This window comes from Anomaloglossus baeobatrachus, chromosome 2 (genome assembly GCF_048569485.1).
Source record: "Anomaloglossus baeobatrachus isolate aAnoBae1 chromosome 2, aAnoBae1.hap1, whole genome shotgun sequence".
NCBI lineage: Eukaryota > Metazoa > Chordata > Amphibia > Anura > Aromobatidae > Anomaloglossus > Anomaloglossus baeobatrachus.
In genome coordinates this window covers 564286734-564308146 of record NC_134354.1, presented here as the reverse complement: position 1 = coordinate 564308146, position 21413 = coordinate 564286734, and the positions used below count along the sequence as shown (strand labels likewise).

The window sequence follows — 21413 nt, the reverse complement described above, 5'->3', positions numbered from 1 at the left end:
CCAGAATCCAAATCTTCAGAGAAAACTCATTCCAGACATTGAGCCAATCAGGAGTGCTGGGAGATTCCAGCTCTGCAGCCTACAAATTCTACTATACAGTATATACAGTTAGGTCCAGAAATATTTGGACAGTGACACAATTTTCGCGAGTTGGGCTCTGCATGCCACCACATTGGATTTGAAATGAAACCTCTACAACAGAATTCAAGTGCATATTGCAACGTTTAATTTGAAGGTTTGAACAAAAATATCTGATAGAAATTGTAGAAATTGTACACATTTCTTTACAAACACTCCACATTTTAGGAGGTCAAAAGTAATTGGACAAATAAACCAAACCCAAACAAAATATTTTTATTTTCAATATTTTGTTGCGAATCCTTTGGAGGCAATCACTGCCTTAAGTCTGGAACCCATGGACATCACCAAACGCTGGGTTTCCTCCTTCTTAATGCTTTGCCAGGCCTTTACAGCCGCAGCCTTCAGGTCTTGCTTGTTTGTGGGTCTTTCCGTCTTAAGTCTGGATTTGAGCAAGTGAAATGCATGCTCAATTGGGTTAAGATCTGGTGATTGACTTGGCCATTGCAGAAGGTTCCACTTTTTTGCACTCATGAACTCCTGGGTAGCTTTGGCTGTATGCTTGGGGTCATTGTCCATCTGTACTATGAAGCACCGTCCGATCAACTTTGCGGCATTTGGCTGAATCTGGGCTGAAAGTATATCCCGGTACACTTCAGAATTCATCCGGCTACTCTTGTCTGCTGTTATGTCATCAATAAACACAAGTGACCCAGTGCCATTGAAAGCCATGCATGCCCATGCCATCACGTTGCCTCCACCATGTTTTACAGAGGATGTGGTGTGCCTTGGATCATGTGTCGTTCCCTTTCTTCTCCAAACTTTTTCTTCCCATCATTCTGGTACAGGTTGATCTTTGTCTCATCTGTCCATAGAATACTTTTCCAGAACTGAGCTGGCTTCATGAGGTGTTTTTCAGCAAATTTAACTCTGGCCTGTCTATTTTTGGAATTGATGAATGGTTTGCATCTAGATGTGAACCCTTTGTATTTACTTTCATGGAGTCTTCTCTTTACTGTTGACTTAGAGACAGATACACCTACTTCACTGAGAGTGTTCTGGACTTCAGTTGATGTTGTGAACGGGTTCTTCTTCACCAAAGAAAGTATGCGGCGATCATACACCACTGTTGTCATCCGTGGACGCCCAGGCCTTTTTGAGTTCCCAAGCTCACCAGTCAATTCCTTTTTTCTCAGAATGTACCCGACTGTTGATTTTGCTACTCCAAGCATGTCTGCTATCTCTCTGATGGATATTTCTTTTTTTTCAGCCTCAGGATATTCTGCTTCACCTCAATTGAGAGTTCCTTAGACCGCATGTTTACTGGTCACAGCAACAGCTTCCAAATGCAAAACCAGACACCTGTAATCAACCCCAGACCTTTTAACTACTTCATTGATTACAGGTTAATGAGGGAGACGCCTTCAGAGTTAATTGCAGCCCTTATAGTCCCTTGTCCAATTACTTTTGGTCCCTTGAAAAAGAGGAGGCTATGCATTACAGAGCTATGATTCCTAAACCCTTTCTCCGATTTGGATGTGAAAACTCTCATATTGCAGCTGGGAGTGTGCACTTTCAGCCCATATTATATATATAATTGTATTTCTGAACATGTTTTTGTAAACAGCTAAAATAACAAAACTTGTGTCACTGTCCAAATATTTCTGGACCTAACTGTAACACGTGCACAGGATCAGTTCAAAATGCAAACTCTACATTTACAAATCCTGTTAATAGGAAGCAGTCATCAGATTCATGTTCTCCGGACCACAGGTAGCATAAATCAAACACTGGCTGTGCGATTTCAGACAGAACGGATATTTTTTCTCTGAAATGTTATGTATTTCTAAGAAAACATACTTTTAAAAGCCAGTCAAGGACTGGACGTCTCAGGCAGGGCCCCAGCTTGCTTCTCTCCGCCCCATTCCCCATAATGGCCATGTCTTACACTATGTCCTGTACACACATAGGCAGAGACCTGAAGAGGTGTATGGAGAGGCTGGCCAGGGGCCACATCAGGCTAGTCAGAAATTGACTGTACATAAAAGCCATCTCTTTAGAACCCCTTCACACGTCAGTGATTCTGGTACATATCACACAGTTTTCATATGTACCAGAGACACAGACATATGCAGACCCATTAAATTCAATAGGTCTGCGCACACATCTGTGTTTTCACAAGCACCGTGTATCCGTGTGCTCCGCATGGAGACAAGTCAATTTTTCTCCAGCGGCACTAATGTCATACAGGCCACACAGTGGTATCATCTGTGTGACATGTACCAGAGGAAACACGTGTCTTTGAAATAAAATTAATATTCATACTAACCTGTCTCCAGCGATGCTGTTGTGGCGCCCCTGACCTGGTCAGGCACCACGGAGTACTGCAACCACGCCTGGGTCAGTACAAACAGGTAATCCTGATGGCTGATTAGGGTGTGGACACACACAGACATGTAGTAACCAGGACACACACACAGCTTAAAGGGGACCCCTGGGCAGACCTAGGGAGGGGGCATAGCCCTCGCATCCCAGCTAGTGGTGGGTAGTGGAACTGGAAGCTAGAGAGTTGTGCAGTGGCAGTCAGAGGGGAAGGAGGTGAGCAGCCGCGTCTGAGGTGTAGAACAAAAGAGCAGGACACCGTTAGACCCTGCACCTGTAGTGGCTGCTGGCGGGGAGAGCAGCTACCCAGTGGTGCTGTTGAAAACAACCTAGTGAAGAGGGGGCTGAGTAAGGAGACTACCAGTAGACGAGGCCCGCACGGGGAAACAGGTCCCTAGAGCAGGAACCCATCTACTCGGCCTGCTAAACCTGCTGGTGAGGGTGCTGGATGTACCTCACCGAACCACACAGAGTCCGCAGCATCAACAGCAATGAGGCGGCCCATAAGTAAAAGAAGGCAAGCAGCCAGAATTACTTGGTCCACGCTGTCAGCAAACGGGCCAGAAAGGGTAGAACGGCAGTTGCGACTTCCCTGGATGATCCCCGCAGTACTACAAGTCAGGGGTCACCCCAAACATGAAAGGGCTAGGAAGGCAAGTCAGCAGTCACCCCTGGATCAGCCTGAAGGATACCTGGTTCCACCTGGTTCATCATAGCATCGCCCGGGTTGTTTCACGTTACCATCAGAAAAGTGAGTAAAAACCCTGAAAGACATTGCTGCCTGTGCATGAGTTCTTCTGTGACTTGTGGTACTACACACTTACACCGAGCCCCTGGGGCCAGCCTCACTCTCGGGAGGCCATAACACCAGACTGCATTTACCATCAGCCCCAGAAGCTCTTTAAACTGCAGTGGCGGTCCCCCCCCCTGACCGCAATTACCGAGAGTGGCGTCACGATTCCTATTGAAGTTAACCTGACATACCTGAGGCCAGAAGACTGTCAGCACGTGAAGTCCCTGAAGACCCTGAGGCGACCTGAAGGTAATGGGGCTTCACACTGTCACTTGCTTCAGGGCCTGCTCATTATGCTCATGAATATTCTCTGCACAGTGGCCCGGGAAGCAGCAGCGCCAGAGACAGCAGCACCACGGACAGCAGCGCCGGAAACAGGTGAGTAAAAATTTCCTGAACTCCGTGTGCTATCACGGATAGCACACGGAGATCACACATGTGCCTGAATTATGGGCCATACGCACCTTCAACAGGTCCGTGAAAAATGTGTATTTTCCACGGATGTATGAAAGAGGCCTTATGCTGCATTATATTTCTATATACTTAAACGTGCAGCACGGCATCCCAGATTGTGGAAAACCACAGATTTTTATAACGGGAAAGCCGAAGTTTTAAAATTATTTGTATTATTTTCCAGTGCAATTCTCATTGTTAGTGCCGCTATATAGAAAACTATACGTGAAATCTATTCTTTGGTTTTACATTCTAGTCTCTACAGAGGACTGTCAAGTAACAGAAAGCATTGTAATGTGTCTGGATGTGTGAATGACTAATACGCCATGGATTCTGACAAGCTTGTCTTTTTATGCCATTATCTCTGGAATAAATTAGGATTCTTGTAGATGTGCTGTTATCTGGCTATGGTGGCGCACGTCACATTCCTTACATTATTGCTCTAAACCATTCATTCGTAAACAGTGGAATTATTTTTTGCCTCTTGTAGTCCTCTTCACCGGGGCTGTATACATCTACAAGTGATACAATCAACCTAGATATACCTGAAAACAATGTAGTATGCAGTTACTAGTATGACAGCACAACATATTACTAAATCGCAGTAAATATGAACATTATTAGTTAAATCATGTAGCATGTAACAAGCCAATAAACGCCCAGGCAAAAATTCTGCTTCATTTTGTACTCTACGACTGTAATTTAAATTGGTTAGTCACTGGGTTGAGGTTTTATTTCCTACATGTGAGCGCCAGATGGCATTGGTATTGAAGCTTGGCTTTGGACCTCCTTCTCCCTCCAATATGGTATCTGGATAGGAGGAAGCGGTTACTTCTTGATTGGTGGCAGCTGCTTCATGATTATTTTGGAGAAAAGCTAATTCTTCCCATGTATGTCGTTGAATAGACTTTACATAGCTATTCCTTTATATATCATGTGCATTATAATCACTTTGGGCCCAATCTGTCATTGCGACTTGAAGTCACTTTTTTTTCTTTTGTACTCTTTGAGTTTTTTTCACCAATTCTTCAAAATAGCTGTTTATTTTTGTCTTTCAAATAAAAGTACCAAGAGTCACAAATCCTTAAAAGAAATGCCAATTTGAAAACTCCACCAGAAACTTTACTCCAAAAGTCGCATTTCATGAGCTTATCTAAAACATCTGGATAAGCAAACTTGTCAAAAGAAACAATAACTTGGAAAAGAAAGATAACTTTAGGCTCTGTGCGCACTGGGAAGTGGAATTTTCTTGAGAAAATTCCGCATGCCCTCAAAGATTACCGCACCCGCGGTAAAAAACCGCGGGAAACCGCACCCGAAAACCGCATGCGGTTTGCCGCGGTTTGCTGCGGTTTTACCGCGGTATTGTTCGCGGTATTGCCGCGGTTTTGCCGCGTGCGGGTTGGGATGTGCTTTATTGCTTTCAATGCAATAAAGCACATTGAAGAAAAAAAAAAAAAAAAAAAAAAGTCATTTAATTCTGAGAGTAGATAGACAGAAGAATAGATAGAGGGATAGATAGAGAGAGGGATAGATAGATAGATAGATAGATAGAGGGATAGATAGATAGATAGATAGATGACAGATCGCTGCATTTCCCACGGTCGGCAGTGAGTTCACATTACTGGCCGTGGGAAATGACCGGTAATTACCTCTGCTGCATTCAGCCTGTCTCTGTGACAGTCGCGGCTGGATGGAAGCAGCGCTGGACGTCGGACCTGGATTATGCCGGAGCTTTGGTGCGGGAGGGGTTAATAAAATGGTGAACGAGGCTTGTTTGTTTTATTTAAAATAAAGGATTTTTCTGTGTGTTTTTTTTCATTTTACTTACGGGTTGATCATGTCAGCCGTCACATAGACGCTGCCATGATCAAGCCTGGGGTTAATGGCGGTGATCCCCCACCATCATTAACCCCTTGTATTACCTTGCCACCACTGCTACACGGTGGCAAGAAGAGCCGAGGACACGCCGGTATTGTCGCATATTGCATGCAACAGTGCCGGGGCAGCTGCGGCTGATATTCTCGGCTGTGGGAGGGGGAGTGAGGCGGGGGACATTATCCCTGCCCCTCTCCCTCCCCAGCCTGAGGATACCGGGCCGCCGCTGTGTGCTTACCTCGGCTGGAAGGTAAATATGCAGCGGAGCCCACGTTCTTTTTTTCCTATATTTCCGTTTTCTTTCTATGTGTGTTCTATGTGTCTGTGTCTATGTGTTCTATGTCTGTGATGTCTGTATGTGTCTGTGATGTGTGTGTGTGTGTGTGTGTGTGTTTACTCTCTGCACGGCTTCCTGTTCCTGTAATGACATCACTTCCCTGCAAAACCGCAAGCAAGTGATGCACATTACCGGAGGTAAACCGCAAAATACCGCAGGGAATAACGCAGGAAAACGCAGTGAACCGCACAGAATTTGCTGCCTGCGTTATTCCCTGCGGGATTTCTTGATTAACATTGAGTCAATGGAGAGAAATCCCGCAGCGCTGTGCGGAAAAGAAGTGACATGCACTTGTTTTTGCTGCGGGATTCCCGCAGCAAAACACGCAGCTGTCAAATTCCGCCCAGTGCGCACAGGATTTTTTTTCTCCATAGGATTTGCTGGTGATTCACTGCAGAGATGTTATGAACATTTTCTGCAGCGAAACATGCAGCAAATCCGCGGCAAAATCCGCGAAAAATCCGGTAAGTGCGCACATAGCCTTAAGGGAATCTGTCAGCAACTTTTTGCCACGTCATCTGAGAGCAGCATAATGTAGAGACAAAGACCCTGATTCCAGCGATGTGTCACTTGCTGTCAATTTGATAAAATCAATGTTTTCTCTGCTGCAGATCTAGCAGTTATACAGAGCTCAGCCAAGTAGTCCTCTAATGATATTCTCTTGCTGATTAATCAGTGGTTTTATAAAAGCTACACTAAACAGCCCAGTAAGTGAAACACCACTGGAATCAGGATCTCTACCCCTACCTTATGCTGCTCTCAGATTAAGTGGCATAAACCTGGTGACAGATTTTCTTTAAAAAATGTTGCCAAGTATGTGTAGAATAAAGGGGGCTTTACACGCTACGACATCGCTAATGCGAACTCGTTGGGGTCACGGAATTGGTGACGCACATCCGGCCGCATTAGCGATGCCGTTGCGTGTGACACCTATGAGCGATTTTGCATCGTTGCAAAAATGGGCAAAATCGCTCATCGGTGACATGGGGTTCCATTCTCAAAAATCGTTACTGCAGCAGTAACGAAGTTGTTCCTCGTTCCTGCGGCAGCACACATCGCTCCGTGTGATACCGCAGGAACGAGTAAGCTCTCCTTACCTGCCTCCCGGCCGCTATGCGGAAGGAAGGAGGTGGGCGGGATGTTACGTCCCGCTCATCTCCGCCCCTCCGCTTCTATTGGGTGGCGGTTCAGTGACGCAGCTTAATTAATTTTTTTTATACAACCCTCCCAATATACTTCTTTCATTTTAGAAGAACTGTATATAAATTAAGCAAATAAAAGAAAACTTCAGCTCACCTGGTCCCGTATACAGTTGTAGTTAATGGAAGCTTGTAGTCCCAGATGGTGCAAGGAAACAGAATTCAGCCAAAAATTCCAACATAGAACAATCAAAGGGAATCCAGCATCCAAGTCCAGAATTATAAAAAATCCATAATTTTATTCGTATAACAAAAAACACTCCATGTTAAAAAAAAAGATCCATACGGCAATCACAGAGGATACGTTTCGGATGTTACATCCTTATTGAACATCTCCTTCATTCAGATGTTGAATAAGGATGTAACATCCAAAATGCGTTTCCTGTTATTGCCGTATAGATCTTTGTTTTTAACATGGAGTGTTTTTGCTAAACAAATAAAATTATGGATTTTTCATAATTCTGGACTTGGATGCTGGATTCCCTTTGGTTTTTATATATAGAATAAGTATATTGAATATATAGAAGTATATAGAATAAATTATTACCCCCCTTTTCTACCATAAAGCACGAAGAAACAAGCACAACAGTAAACCACCAACACTACCCTCTCCCCATCCTTATATCACCAGAGTAGTTTTAATATTAGCGTGTTTTTCCTGTTGTCCACACCTTGGTCCATCTTATTGTCAGGTACACCTTATAGTCCAAAAAATACGGTATATACTTATGATACAGTCATGAAGCATAAGCACATCACTGACTAGCATTTTAGTATGTTATATCATCTCAATTTCAGCTTGGCTAGTTATGGCACACTTTCTTATGTAGCTTGTGGGCATTTCAAACAGTAGAAGTCAGTAATTTTGGTAGGTTTTGAACCATTATCATTCAAACCAATTAGTTGGTTATCATGGCACAGATGATTTTATTTCTGTTGTGGAAATTGAGGGATAGTCCGGTAGCCCTGATTGACAGTAGCTTTGATGATTCATCAAAACCAACTTATTTTTGCATGGACCAGTTAGTCAAATCGCTTTTTATAAATTTGACAATTCATAACATATTTCAAAAATTACATATAATTAACCAGAATACCAGATATACTATCTCGTAAGCATGGTAAAGAGTGTTTGTACATATGAGACCACTAAAGCTATCTGTACATACCAATAAACCCCATATTACCTATTAGAAGGGTTCATATGTATATCATTTTCATCATTGGAGATGCTTAGATGTTTAGATTTGATTGCAGCAAATAAGCCTTGTAGCAATAAATGGTCAAGAAGCCTATAGTTCTCTTCTTAGATGTAATTAGCCATGATTCGCATCTTATCTCTAGATAATAAATATTTTATAAAAGTCCACATTTTTGACACCAGAGGGAAAAGCTTTAGCATCCACAGACATCTAGGTTTATAGATAACAGGGAGACACACCTTGAAGGAGGTGAAAAGGTTTGGAAAGGTCACATTACAGGTAGGATCAGGGTTTTTCCCAGCAGTGGTGTAGCCTCCTCACACTAGAACAGGCAATCATGGAGAGTTTACCTGTACAATTCAGGGCACAAACACGAGAAACACAAATAATTGATGCCAAGGTTTTGAGACTAATGTCACAATATGTCTGTATTCCAGATCCCCAGCTCAAGGGCATAGTGACAAGGTTATATTGCAGGCAAGGATACTACTTGCAAATGCACCCAGATGGAACTCTTGATGGAACCAAGGATGACAGCAGCAATTCTAGTAAGTACCATTAATCCCATCTTCTACCTACTTATGTGAGAAAATGATTCATTTTAGTTAGAAGACGATATGGTGAAAATCAGTCAGGTATTGATGCGTTTTAAGTGTTAATTTTCTACCTTATTTGCATGACTAAACGTTACAGTAGCTAACCCTAGACTATCCTGCTAAATACTAATAGTAGGCATCAAATTCTAAGGATGGATTACAAAAAAAAGCAATGCATACATACTGTTCATAAGTTTCCTTCCATGGTTTATCAAGCTTTATAAAATATTTTAATACTGTCTAGAACTAAATCTACAGTAATACAGTAATACAGTAATACATGGAAACGTTGCAAAAAAATCAAAAATAAAGCAATAAACAAAAATAAAGCAATAAAAAAATAAAGCAAGGAAAAAAAAATCTGATTAAAGAAAAACACCACCCCAAAAAATGTGCAAAAATAAATAACATAATAATAATAATAATAATAATAATAATAATATATATATATATATATATATATATATATATATATATGAAAGAGTGGAGGAGATCCAGCAATGACTTTGGTAGACACAGGTGCCGTAGTAAAATTTCCTTCTTTATTGGCAATTCCTTAAAAATACAACGACCCACAAGGCTCAGGAGCAAAATGTTAGTCAGCAGAGAAGCCGCAGATGGGACTACGCGTTTCGACGGCCTTGTCCGCCTTCCTCACGGTCCTAACCGGACTAACATTTTGTTCCCGAGCCTTGTGGATCATAGTATTTTTAAGGAATTGCCAATAAAGAATTAAATTTTACTACGGCACTTGTGTCTACTAAAGTCATTGCTAGATGTCCTCCACTCTTTCTACTATTAGGCTTTGTGCGCATGTAAATGCTGAAATTTTTGCAGCGATTTGACAGCACATGTGCGCTTCAAAACGCTGCAGAAACACTGCATAATGGCTGCAGTGTTTCAGCAGAATAAATGCCGAATTCATGCGCTATGGATGCTGCCTCCACCATAGACAGAGTGGGAACAAAGTGCACAAATTAATTGACATGTTGCTTTTTTGTACGCATTGGGTCAAAATTTTGGCATCCAAATCACTGCGTTCAAAAAAGCAATGTGCACATGTATCATGCTCAATCTACATAAATTGTGCAGGGGACGCAGGACGCATGCATTTACGCTGCAGTGCAAGACGCAGCGTAAATGCATGTAATTACGCAACGTGTGTATGAGCCCTTATTGGCTATACTCCTATCCATATCTGTGCAGGACCATGGTTATCGGGTGAGCTAAGACCCAGGTGGCTAACATGCTGGAACTGGATTCTATTGCCCCTCTGTGTGAATATTTATATATATATATATATATATATATATACATACATAAATGTATTATTCTTTTTTATATATATATATATATATATATAGAAAAGAATAATATATTATACATATATATATATATATATATATATATATATACTGTATATATATGTGTATGTATATGTGTGTGTGTCTTTTTTTTACAAGCAAAAAGGCCAAAAAATGTGTGCAAAAGATGAATAAAAATGCTCTAAACTCATTGGTAATTTGGTAATTCAAGCAAGGACAAAGAGCAACGCAGGGATTCCATAAATTCCCATTCATTATCACTATGGTGAATGCAGTTACATAAATGCAGAGATTCCTCTGTAAATCTGGTCTTAGACATATTTCCAGAAATGTAACCAATTTTTGAGAGTGATGGCGATATAGCAGTCATTGTGCATAGAATATCACTGCATTGTCGCCTGTTTTCTATACATAATACACTGGCAGGCATGATTTTCATTCACAATACAATGTAATATATGATCTCTTTTCCTGGCTATAGCCCCATTTTTAAATATACATCATAATCTGCTCAGTGAAATAAGATTATGTCGTCTGTGTGCTGAGATTTATTTCAGGAATGCAGGATATTGTGCCGTCTATACCGTCTGTATAAACATGTTCATACTTCGCTTTCATTAGTGCGCACCACACACAATGCCGGACAGAAACCTAATCTGCTCTTCTATTTTGACCATCAGTTTAAAGTTCATGTCTCTAGGCTAAAATGAAAAGGTAAGACATTGCCTACACAAGCCCCACCATAGCTTCAATGTGTTTACGGATCCATAAACATTCCTACACAGAGGACACGTCATTTCTGCAGTATGTGTAAGAATCATTGCATAGTGTTAATAATGGATTCTGCTGGAAATCCCCCATGTTACAGGGATTCTTCCCATTCTTAAGCAATTCCTTAGCCCCTCACCTTTCATCATTGTCACCTTTTAGCGCCCCACAAACTAAAATGTCAGCAGCTCATTGCAATATGATTCTGTTCTGTGTCCTCAATGTTCTTCTACAAATCTTTTACATTTTGGCTCTACGCTTTTTTTTTATCTGATATCAGGGATTTCCTTGGAGTGATGGCTGATACATTTTGCCATTTCAGACACATTTCCCATTAAAAGCGTTTAGAAGAGACTGCCTTATTTCCCATTTCCCATGGTGTCTATTCCCTGCTAACATCAGACATGGATTTGCCCCGACACCAAAATAATATGGGAGAATACATATTCTCTATATACATTCGATTTGTCAATGCACTGGAATGCCCTATTGAAGATTGCTATACTGTTATATTGTGAATATATGTCCTTACATTAATGCAGTAGATTATTTTTAACATATATCTCTTCTTTACAGCATTATTCAACCTCATACCAGTGGGTCTTCGTGTTGTTGCAATCCAAGGTGTAAAAACGGGGTTATATATTGCAATGAACGGAGAGGGTTACCTGTACACATCCGTGAGTACTTTGCTTTAGTTATATCTTTATTATAATAGGCGGTATGAACAAAGTGCAAGATTTCTTTCCTTATATTTTATCAGCCTCAAATAAGAAGGTAAAACTATGGGGCCGATTCTTCATTGCTTCCTGATCTCTGACTGCCCCACCAATGGGACCCCCCAATCCCAAGAATGGGGCCTGGCTATCTCCGGCACTCCCATTGAGTGTGAATGTAGTGGAGGTGCGCAAGCTGGACCTCGGCTCCATTCAGACTGGGATCTTCAGAGCCCCACTCTCAGGATGTGGGGAAGGCCCCGCAGTCAGACCCCAAAGTGATTAAGAGATTAAGTGATTCAATTGCATTTTTTACTGCTCCCAGATATCTAATTAATCATTTGTGAATTTTCTTAGTTTTTCTAAATTTTTTGCTTAATTTTACTTTAGTACCCTAGTGGAGTACAAAACATGTCTTTTTTAAGATTAACGTGAAACATTATAAAGCTTAAAATAGCCAACAAATAAGCATATTTGAAATTGCAACAATTCATCGAAGATTATGGGTCCAAGTTGATAAAGGACAAGTTATATATATTTAAAAGGAAACAAATGATGACTCTTGACCCCAAGAAATTACAGAAGTATTGTGTAGATCTATGTCGCCATACAAGAGTTATAAAAAATTATGTCTCATTGCATGGATGGAACATTCAAATTGTCTCTCCAGGAAAGGAGACAAACTCTAGCGCAGCACCACCTATTGGAAGTAGCGATCCTAAAAGTCAAAAGTGGATTTTTAACAATCCTTTGCATATGACTTAGGGGTACTTTGCACGCTGCGACATTGCTAGCCGATGCTTGCGATGCCGAGCGCGATAGTACCTGCCCCCGTCTCACATATGATATCTTGTGATAGCTGCCGTAGCAAACATTATCGCTACAACAGCTTCACACGCATTTACCTGCCCTGCGACGTCGCTCTGGCCTGTGACCTGCCTCCTTCCTAAGGGGGCGGGTCGTGCGGCGTCACAGCGACGTCACATGGCAGGCGGCCAATAGAAGCGGAGGGGCGGAGATGAGCGGGACCTAAACATCCCGCCCACCTCCTTTCTTCCGCATAGCCGGTGGAGGCAGGTAAGGAGATGTTCCTCGTTCCTGCGACAGCACACATCGCTGTGTGTGAAGCCATCGTATCTCCTATTGGTGTGACATTACGAAAATGTCCGATGCTACACAGATCACCGATTTACAACGCTTTTGCGATCGTTTATCGGCGCATCTAGACTTTACACGTTGCGACGTCATTACTGGCGCCGGATGTGCGTCACTTTCGATTTGACCCCGACGATATCCCAGTAGCGATGTCGCAGCGTGCAAAGTACCCCTTAGGATTTATGCCAGATCAGAATCCCAATTTGCAGACACGGTGTTTCGGGGTGCTTGCCCCTCGTCAGTGCAAATATAAAGAGAGAGTTTTGCAACATGGAGGAGTTGAGTAGTTTATTATTAGTCAGTGATGCTAATTAAAAATAGTGTTTTACTTCAACCTACAATAGTTATTTTCCTGAATAGGAGAAGCTGTTATGCTTAAAGGAGTAGTCTCCATTTAGAAAATCTTCATCCCCAGCTGCAGTTTATTATAAAATAGCAAATTACTTTTACTCTCCATTCATGGGTCCAACGCTGATTCTCTGGCGCTGCTCCCAGTGTACGGTATTGGCTTTGGCACTGGTATCATGTCAATAGTCGATCAGTGAGCTGAGCAGCTCCACTTGTGTAGACGGGACCCCGGCCCTCTCTCCTCACAGCCGCTGAGCTCACTGATTGACTGCTGCAATGTTGATGTGACGTCACCACTGCAGAAAATACCAGACGACAACGGTAGTGCCAGAGACTTAGCACTGGACCTGGCAATGATGATCAAAGCGCGGCTTGTTTTTCCATCAAAGACTGCATACGGGAATTAAGATTCTCTCAAAGGGGACAACTTGATTAACTGGTGAAATATCTCATGCCCTAGTGTTATGTTCCCCTCTGGCAAAGCTAAAATTATCGTATGGACAATCATGTAGATGTTATGAAACAAACATAAATCAGTAATTCATTTTCTTAACAGGTTACGTTAGGCCACGGGCACAAGTTGAGTATTTAGTGAGGTTTGTAAGTCAGTATTTTTAAGCCAAAGCAAAGAGGGGAACAATCAGAGGAAACATATAATAGAAACATGAGCACCACTGCTGTATTATCACCCACTCCTGATTTTAGCTACAAACAGTAAGTAAAAAATACAGGAGTGGTACTCGTGTTTCTATTATACTTTCCTCTAATTGGTCCACTCCTGAATTTGGCTACAAATACTGAGGTAAAATTCTTACCAAATACTCAATGTGTGCACGTGGCCTTACAGCTCCAGCAAAGTGGATGGGATTTAGGCCACATGCACACGTTGAGTATTTGGTGAGTATTTTACCTCAGTATTTGTAGCCAAATTCAGGAGTGGAACAATTAAAGGAAAAGTGTAATAGAAACACGGGCACCACTTCTGTATATATTACTCACTCCTGGTTTTTGCTTACAAATACTGAGGTAAAAAACTCACCAAATACTCAACGTGTGCACAGGGCCTTAGATTCCAAGAACAGCAGTTTATGGAAGACATGTAATGGCTGGAAATCACTATCATATTGAAGTCCAGAATTTTTACTTTGAAATGAGGCCAGGCACAATATTGTGGGTCAATATATAAGGCATACATTTCAAGTTGGGAATCAGGATGGAACGTTTTACTTGATATTTAGGAGGTGCTGGTCATCTCAGGGTTTACGAGGCCATACCTTCAGCAATGACATGACTTTTAATGCATTTTGTATAAAATAATACATTCGAAGCACAATTATATGAAGGATCCAATGCATGCAAACTGGTTTGGAGAGCTAAGTTAATCGAGTGTTAAAGATTCTTACGTTTTGGCTGAGGTGGAGACTCACCATTGGTTATAATGCCAGTCAAAATTTGAAAAACTGCACAAAAAGGACAGACATTGGTGTAACTATAGAAAGCATGGTGAAGGGCAGTATACAAGCACTTCTGTTAATGCTATTCCAACATTGGCCATACAGTAGGCATCCCCTGCCTTATCAGGGAGGCTCGACTCAAAGCTTGAGTTGCATTGCTGTAAGCAGTGACCGACTCCAGAGCTCTCCAGCTATTACACTGCTATAACTCACAGCCTGTTAGGGCATGTTGTAGCTTTGTTGGAAAGTCTCAGCTTGGAAATCATTGTCTTTCAGTGTCATAAAGAACATGTAAAGGGAATCTGTCCCAAAAATGTTGCTACCCCACCTGAGAGCATCATAACGTAGAGACAAAGACCCTGATTACAGCGATTTGTCACTTAAGGCCGCTTTACACGCTGCGATATCGGTACCGATATCACTAGCGTGCGTTCCCGCCCCCATCGGTTGTGCGACATGGGCAAATCGCTGCCCGTGTCGCACAGCATTGGCCGGACCCGTCACACATACTTGCCTTCCCTGCGACGTCGCTGTGACCGGCAAACCGCCTCCTTTCTAAGGAGGCAGTCCGTGCGGCGTCACAGCGACGTCACTGAGTGGCCGCCCAATAGAAGCAGAGGGGCGGAGATGAGCTGAACGTAACATCTCGCCCACCTCCTTCCTTCCGCATTGGGGCCGGTGGCCGCAGGTAAGGTTCCTCGTTCCTGTGGCGTCACACGGAGCGATGTGTGCTGCCGCAGGAGCGACAAACTACTTCGTACCTGCAGCTCCAACGATATTCGAGAATGGACCCCCATGTCACCGATGAGCGATTTTGCACGTTTTTGCGACGATGCAAAATCGCTCATAGGTGTCACACGCAACGGCATCGCTAATGCGGCCGGATGTGCGTCACAAATTCCGTGACCCCAACAACTTTGCATTAGCGATGTCGTAGCGTGTAAAGCCCGCTTTATTGAGCTGCTTGCTGTCACTTTGATAAAATCACCTTTTTATATGCTGCAGACCTAGCAATTATTTGAATGTAGAGTTGTATAACCCTGCCCACACCACTGATTGGCAGATTTCTGTGTATACTGTATATGGGCAGAAAGGTACCAATCAGTGGTGTGGGTGGGGTTATATAGGGCTCATGAATATGCTGGACTACCTGGCAGCAGGCCAAGTAGTCCTCTACTGATGATCGCCTGCTGATTAATCAGTGAATTTATCAAAACTACACTAAGCAGCCCAGTAAGTCACACATCACTGGAATCAGGGTCTCTCTGTTTCTGCTGCTCTCAGATTAGGTGGCAAAAACCTGCTGACAGATTCTTTTTAAGAAACATTTACACAGGCTGATAATAGTGAAATGAGCATTCATAAGAATGCTTGTTCCTGAAAATTGGCAACATTGTAAACATGATGATTAGCTAACCGGTGAGAAAAATGATTGGATCATTTGGGTTGAAAAAAAATAATTGTTACGTGCTACAAAGGGACAGAACAATAGTATTACAGATTGTTCTATCCGTTCTGTTCCCATACATTTATATTGTCCCATGTGAATGAGCGCCTTGCATATAGTCGATTGGTGCTCGTTTGTGGGTAGAAATCAGCTTGTCTAGAAAGTCCTTTATTTGGACAGCTATTTACATACCACTTTGGTAATTAATGTGGGCAGGCAGTAAACTAGTCTGCATTGCAGGAATATAGAGTCACTAATGTTATCATCTCACATCTAGCGCTCTATGTTACATGGCAGTCATATATACATGATAAAAACGATGAATTGCTTTCCTTTTGCCTTTCTGGTTCTATGGCTCACAGCACATTAGGTGATGACACTGGACATTGCATTCTGCTTTACATCTTGGATTTATGATGTTAGTTTAGTGGAGAACAACCAGTTACAATTGATCATGTAACTTTTTTAGAGGCCCCAATAAAAGTGTGTCCTCGATATATATGACAAGCGCTCACAAGATAAGTTCAGGGTAACTGATGATCAGTGTCAACAGAAAAATGAAAATGTGCAATATAGTGTCTCTCTGAGACTTTTAAACAAGGTGTTGTGGATGAATTATGGTTGATGTCTCAAGAAAGCAATATTGTGTCGCACATAGACAGGTAAGTGTCCTGGGGAACAAAAAACAAATGTTTTGTTCTGGGAAAAGTTTCCTATAACATGTTCGCTGGAAGGATCCTTCAGAAATATTAAAAAGTGTATGCTACTGATATCTACTAAAAATAAAATGAGTATAGACAAATAGTACTCAGAGGAGATCAGAAATGACTATTGTCTTCATATCAAACCTTGATTGACATATTGGCATTGGGCGTTGATTAGAGTAAGGGTACCGTCTCACTAATCGACGTACCAGCGATTCCGACCATGATTTCACCTGGTCAGGATCGCTGGTACGTCGCTACAGGGTCGCTGGTGAGCTGTCAATCAGGCGGATCTCACCAGCGGCCATCCACCAGCGACTCTGCACTTGGTAACCAAGGCACACCCGGGTTACTAAGCAAAGCACTTTGCTTAGTTACCTGATATTTACCCTGGTTACGTGTGCAGGGAGCCAATGCTTAGCGGTTTACGCTGGTAACCAGGGTAAATATCGGGTAAGCAAGCAAAGCACTTTGCTTAGTTACCCGATATTTACCCTGGTTACCAGCATACGCTGCTTACACAGAGTCGGTGTTCGTTGGTCTCCCACCGTCAAACACGCCAATGTGTGCTGCACAGCGGGAGACCAAAGAGCAAAAAATGAACCAGAACAGTGTGTAACAATCAGCGATTTCACAGCAGGGGCCAGGTCGCTGATGAGGTCACTAGTACGTCACAAAACCTGTGACTCAGCAGCGATCTCGCTATATGAGAAGTACCCCTAAAGGTTCGTTACATAAAGGTCCAGTCACACTAAGCAACTTACCAGCGATCCCAACAACGATAGGGATCGCTGGTAAGTTGCTAGGAGGTTGCTGGTGAGCTGTCACACTGCGACGCTCCAGCGATCCCACCAGCAACCTGACCTGGCAGGGATCGCTGGAGCGTGGCTACACGAGTTGCTGGTGAGCTCACCAGCAACCAGTGTCCAGCCACACGTGCAGAGAGCAGGGAGCAGCGCACACTGAGCGCTGGCTCCCTGCTCTCCTAGTTACAGCACACATCGGGTTAATTAACCCGATGTGTCCTGCAGCTACATGTGCACAGAGCAGGAGCCGGCACTGACAGTGAGAGTGGAGGAGGCTGGTATCAAAGGTAAATATCGGGTAACCAAGGACAGGGCTTCTTGGTTACCCGATGTTTACTGTGGTTACCAGCCTCCGCAGAAGCCGGCTCCTGCTGCCTGCACATTTAGTTGTTGCTGTCTCGCTGTCACACACAGCGATCTGTGCTTCACAGCAGGACAGCAACAACTAAAAAATGGTCCAGGACATTCAGCAACAACCAACGACCTCACAGCAGGGGCCAGGTTGTTGCTGGATGTCACACACAGCAACATCGCTAGCAACGTCACAAAAGTTGTTCGTTAGCAGCGATGTTGCTAGCGATGTTGCTTAGTGTGACGGGGCCTTTACATAGGTATACGGCATTAAGCAAGCACCAATTGTAAACATTTACTGATCAGTAGCATCTATTTGCTTCTTTACAGAGGCAGACCATGATTAAGATGCGATCTGATAGATCTGAGATAATTTGTTCCGTGCACATAGGCTGCCATTGTTCTCGCCAATGCGAGTTATGTATAAGCTGAGCTCACATGCCCTGTAACCATCAATTAGAACAGATCTTTTAGAGATTCACTGGCAAAATGATTTCTGCTGGATACATTTTTTTAACATTGGAATCTATGGATTACTTATCTTCCATTTGTAAGAAAAAAACAGATCTGTTACAAATGTAAGAATAACGGATGACTGAATAGCAATCCATCAATGGATCCGTTCTCCATAGACACCAATGTTAAAAAAATGGATCTGGCAGACATCAGTTATTTAACAACGGACAAAAAGTTGTGTGTGCAGAACTTTTTTCCCTTAGGATCTCTGCAGTGATGTCAAGAACGATGATCTTTTCTGCAAACCAAAAATCACTTCCCCCAACAAACGAGCATTTATACAATTTACTTGTTTGTTGGGTAATCACAGCTATATTTACTATTGAGAAACAAGCATTTATAGGAATGCTCGTTCTTGATAATTGTGCAGAGCAAATGGACCTTTAGAACAGAGCCTCTTGAGAGTGATCATGCCATACTCTTTGCCATATCAGACTTTTATATAGTTATCACCGTCTTACTAAAAACATGGAATCAGTTTTTTGAAAAATAAATGAGTGAAGGAATTTTCCTGGACCTGATATTAAGGATAGGGCATAAATTATTATAGTCTTGGAAAACCTCCTTAATTACAAGGGTACCATCCAGTACTTACCAATTGGCGGTTCAGGAATCCCATATGGCTCTCCAGTTAGTGCAAGCTTGTGACCACAGTGATGTTTTCCTACTATTGAAGCTATTACTAGGGTCAAACCATAGAGTAAAGGCCCCGTTACACGCTACGATTTATCTGACGATATGTCGTCGGGGTCATGGTTTCCGTGACGCACTTCCGTCATCTTTAGCGGCGTCGTTGCGTGTTACACCTACGTGCGACTCCGAACAATCGCAAATAGGTTGAAAATCGTTGATCGTTGACACGTCGTTCAGTTTCAAAATATTGTTCGTCGTTTGGAACGCAGCAGACATATTGCTACGTTTGACACCCTGCCAACGACGAACAACATCCACATGACCGCCTTGGTCAAACAATATATCGCTGAACGATGTTGCGTCGTTTGTGAGATGTGTACGTGTGACCGCTACTAAACGACCTATGTGCGATCTCGGCAAATCGTAACTATTATCTGGGTGTGTCACATCGCTACTGAGATCGTCAGATAAATCGTAGCGTGTAATAGGGCCTTTACACTTAGATCCATATGACAAAAGTTAGCATCCAATCAGTGGCATACCACCAATAGAGGCAGGCCATGCCACTGCTATTGGGCCTGTGAGCTGAGGGAGCCCGGGCTCTGGCGGTGGCTGCCCATGGTGTGTGCGCTTTTAAATTAATCATTTCTAGCCAGGCTGAGTGTCAGACTGTCCTAGAAGCTCCTAATGCTCTGTTGCTCCTCTCTCTGACTGCCCTTGCATGTGCGCTGCACACCTCTCTGGCTGATGTAGCTTTACAGCCAGAGAGAGGAGCTTGGAGGCGGGAGGGTGGGCGGGCAGCAGCCATTGGTGGTTGTACTGCTGGCGGGCGGCTCAGCACGATGCCGGCACCCGGTAGAGATTCAGATGGGCCACCGCACAGTCACAAAATAGCAGCACATATCGAAATAGACTTTTCTTTTCACCCCACCACCTATTGTGTATGAGGGGTTTGTCAGATTTGAGATATCCTTATAGATGCTACCTACAGTATGTAGCAAATAAGGAAAATATCCATTACATATAAAGGGAGAGACATTTTTTGCCTTTTTCTACACTTATGTGTGTTTTTGTTACATTTCTTACCTTGTTCAATTAAGATAACAGAACAATATAATTGGGTGTGCTACTTTATACATACATCTGCTATTGCTATATATTCTCCTTCACCAAAGAACATGATAGGAAACAATTTATTAAGTGGAAAATTCTTTCACATGGTTTGATGCCAAATACAATTACCGCACTTCCTGATACAGACAAATGGCCGACACTAAGCTACAAACGTAACTCCTGCCTCGATTTGCTCTTTAATTATACAACCAACTAAAATTGATATTTTTCTTGATGCCAAGATTGCCCTCTATTATGTTATTTCAGGAATTAGTGGAAATGTCACTGCCTGTTATCTGGATAGGAGTTTGTGATATCTGCACTCTCCAGTAATTCTCAGTGGGGAAAAGCTTTGGCACTGAGGGGGTCTCTCTTGACATTTCGAATGCGTCACAGTGCTGATTGCTGCGTTTTCTATAAGCCCTCATAATTGACTTGTCTAGGAAGAACAACTTCCAGCCACAGGGAAGGATACAGGGCTGCAGATAACAGTGTTCAGAGGGAGATGATGGGAATCATTATTATTCAGGCCGCTTTCAAATACACCTCACAAAGTCAAATGAAAAGCAAACTTGTATTGTCACTTTGCTACAGAGCAAATACGGAAATGTGCTTTGTTAATGGGCTCTCATTGATTGCTGTATCTGGCGTTCCATGTTATATGTTACAGCATTATAAACTGTATAAATTCTACTGTGTTAACACATCAGGGTTCAAAACAAACATTAAGCATTCACGTGGTATATTTACAGATGTAAGCCGTTCATATGTATGTTAAAAGGACACTTTGCATATCCCTGCCATATTTTTTCATACATCGAGATATAGACTTTCGGCAAACATGATGTAAAGAGCCAAACCCCTATTCAGCTGAGCGCAATAAAAGGATTTCTATTAAAAAAAAGGAAAATGTGAAGTAAGTAAAGGGGATATCATCCTTTGCTTTAATATCATAATGTCTAAGGCTATGTTCACATAATGCATTTCTTACTGCATTTTTGAGGTCACAAAGATGCACTTAAATGCAATGCATCGTCTCCCAGCAAAGTCTATGAGATTTCTATTTTGCTGTCTACACGGTGCATCTTTTATGGCTGCATCTTGGCTGCAATTTTGAAGATAATAATAATATTTATTCATTTATATAGCACTACTAATT

General features: G+C 42.5%; 1 protein-coding gene across 2 annotated transcripts in view; it reads left to right on the top strand.

Moving 5' to 3' along the window:
• The window catches only part of FGF14 (fibroblast growth factor 14), a 738072-nt gene that overhangs the window by 540608 nt on the left and 176051 nt on the right, over nucleotides 1-21413 (top strand). For both annotated transcript variants that reach the window (XM_075336711.1, XM_075336712.1), the window contains exons 2-3: nucleotides 8760-8870; nucleotides 11588-11691. In XM_075336711.1, the coding sequence (XP_075192826.1) occupies nucleotides 8760-8870; nucleotides 11588-11691 (215 nt within the window). The remainder of the gene's footprint in view (nucleotides 1-8759; nucleotides 8871-11587; nucleotides 11692-21413) is intronic.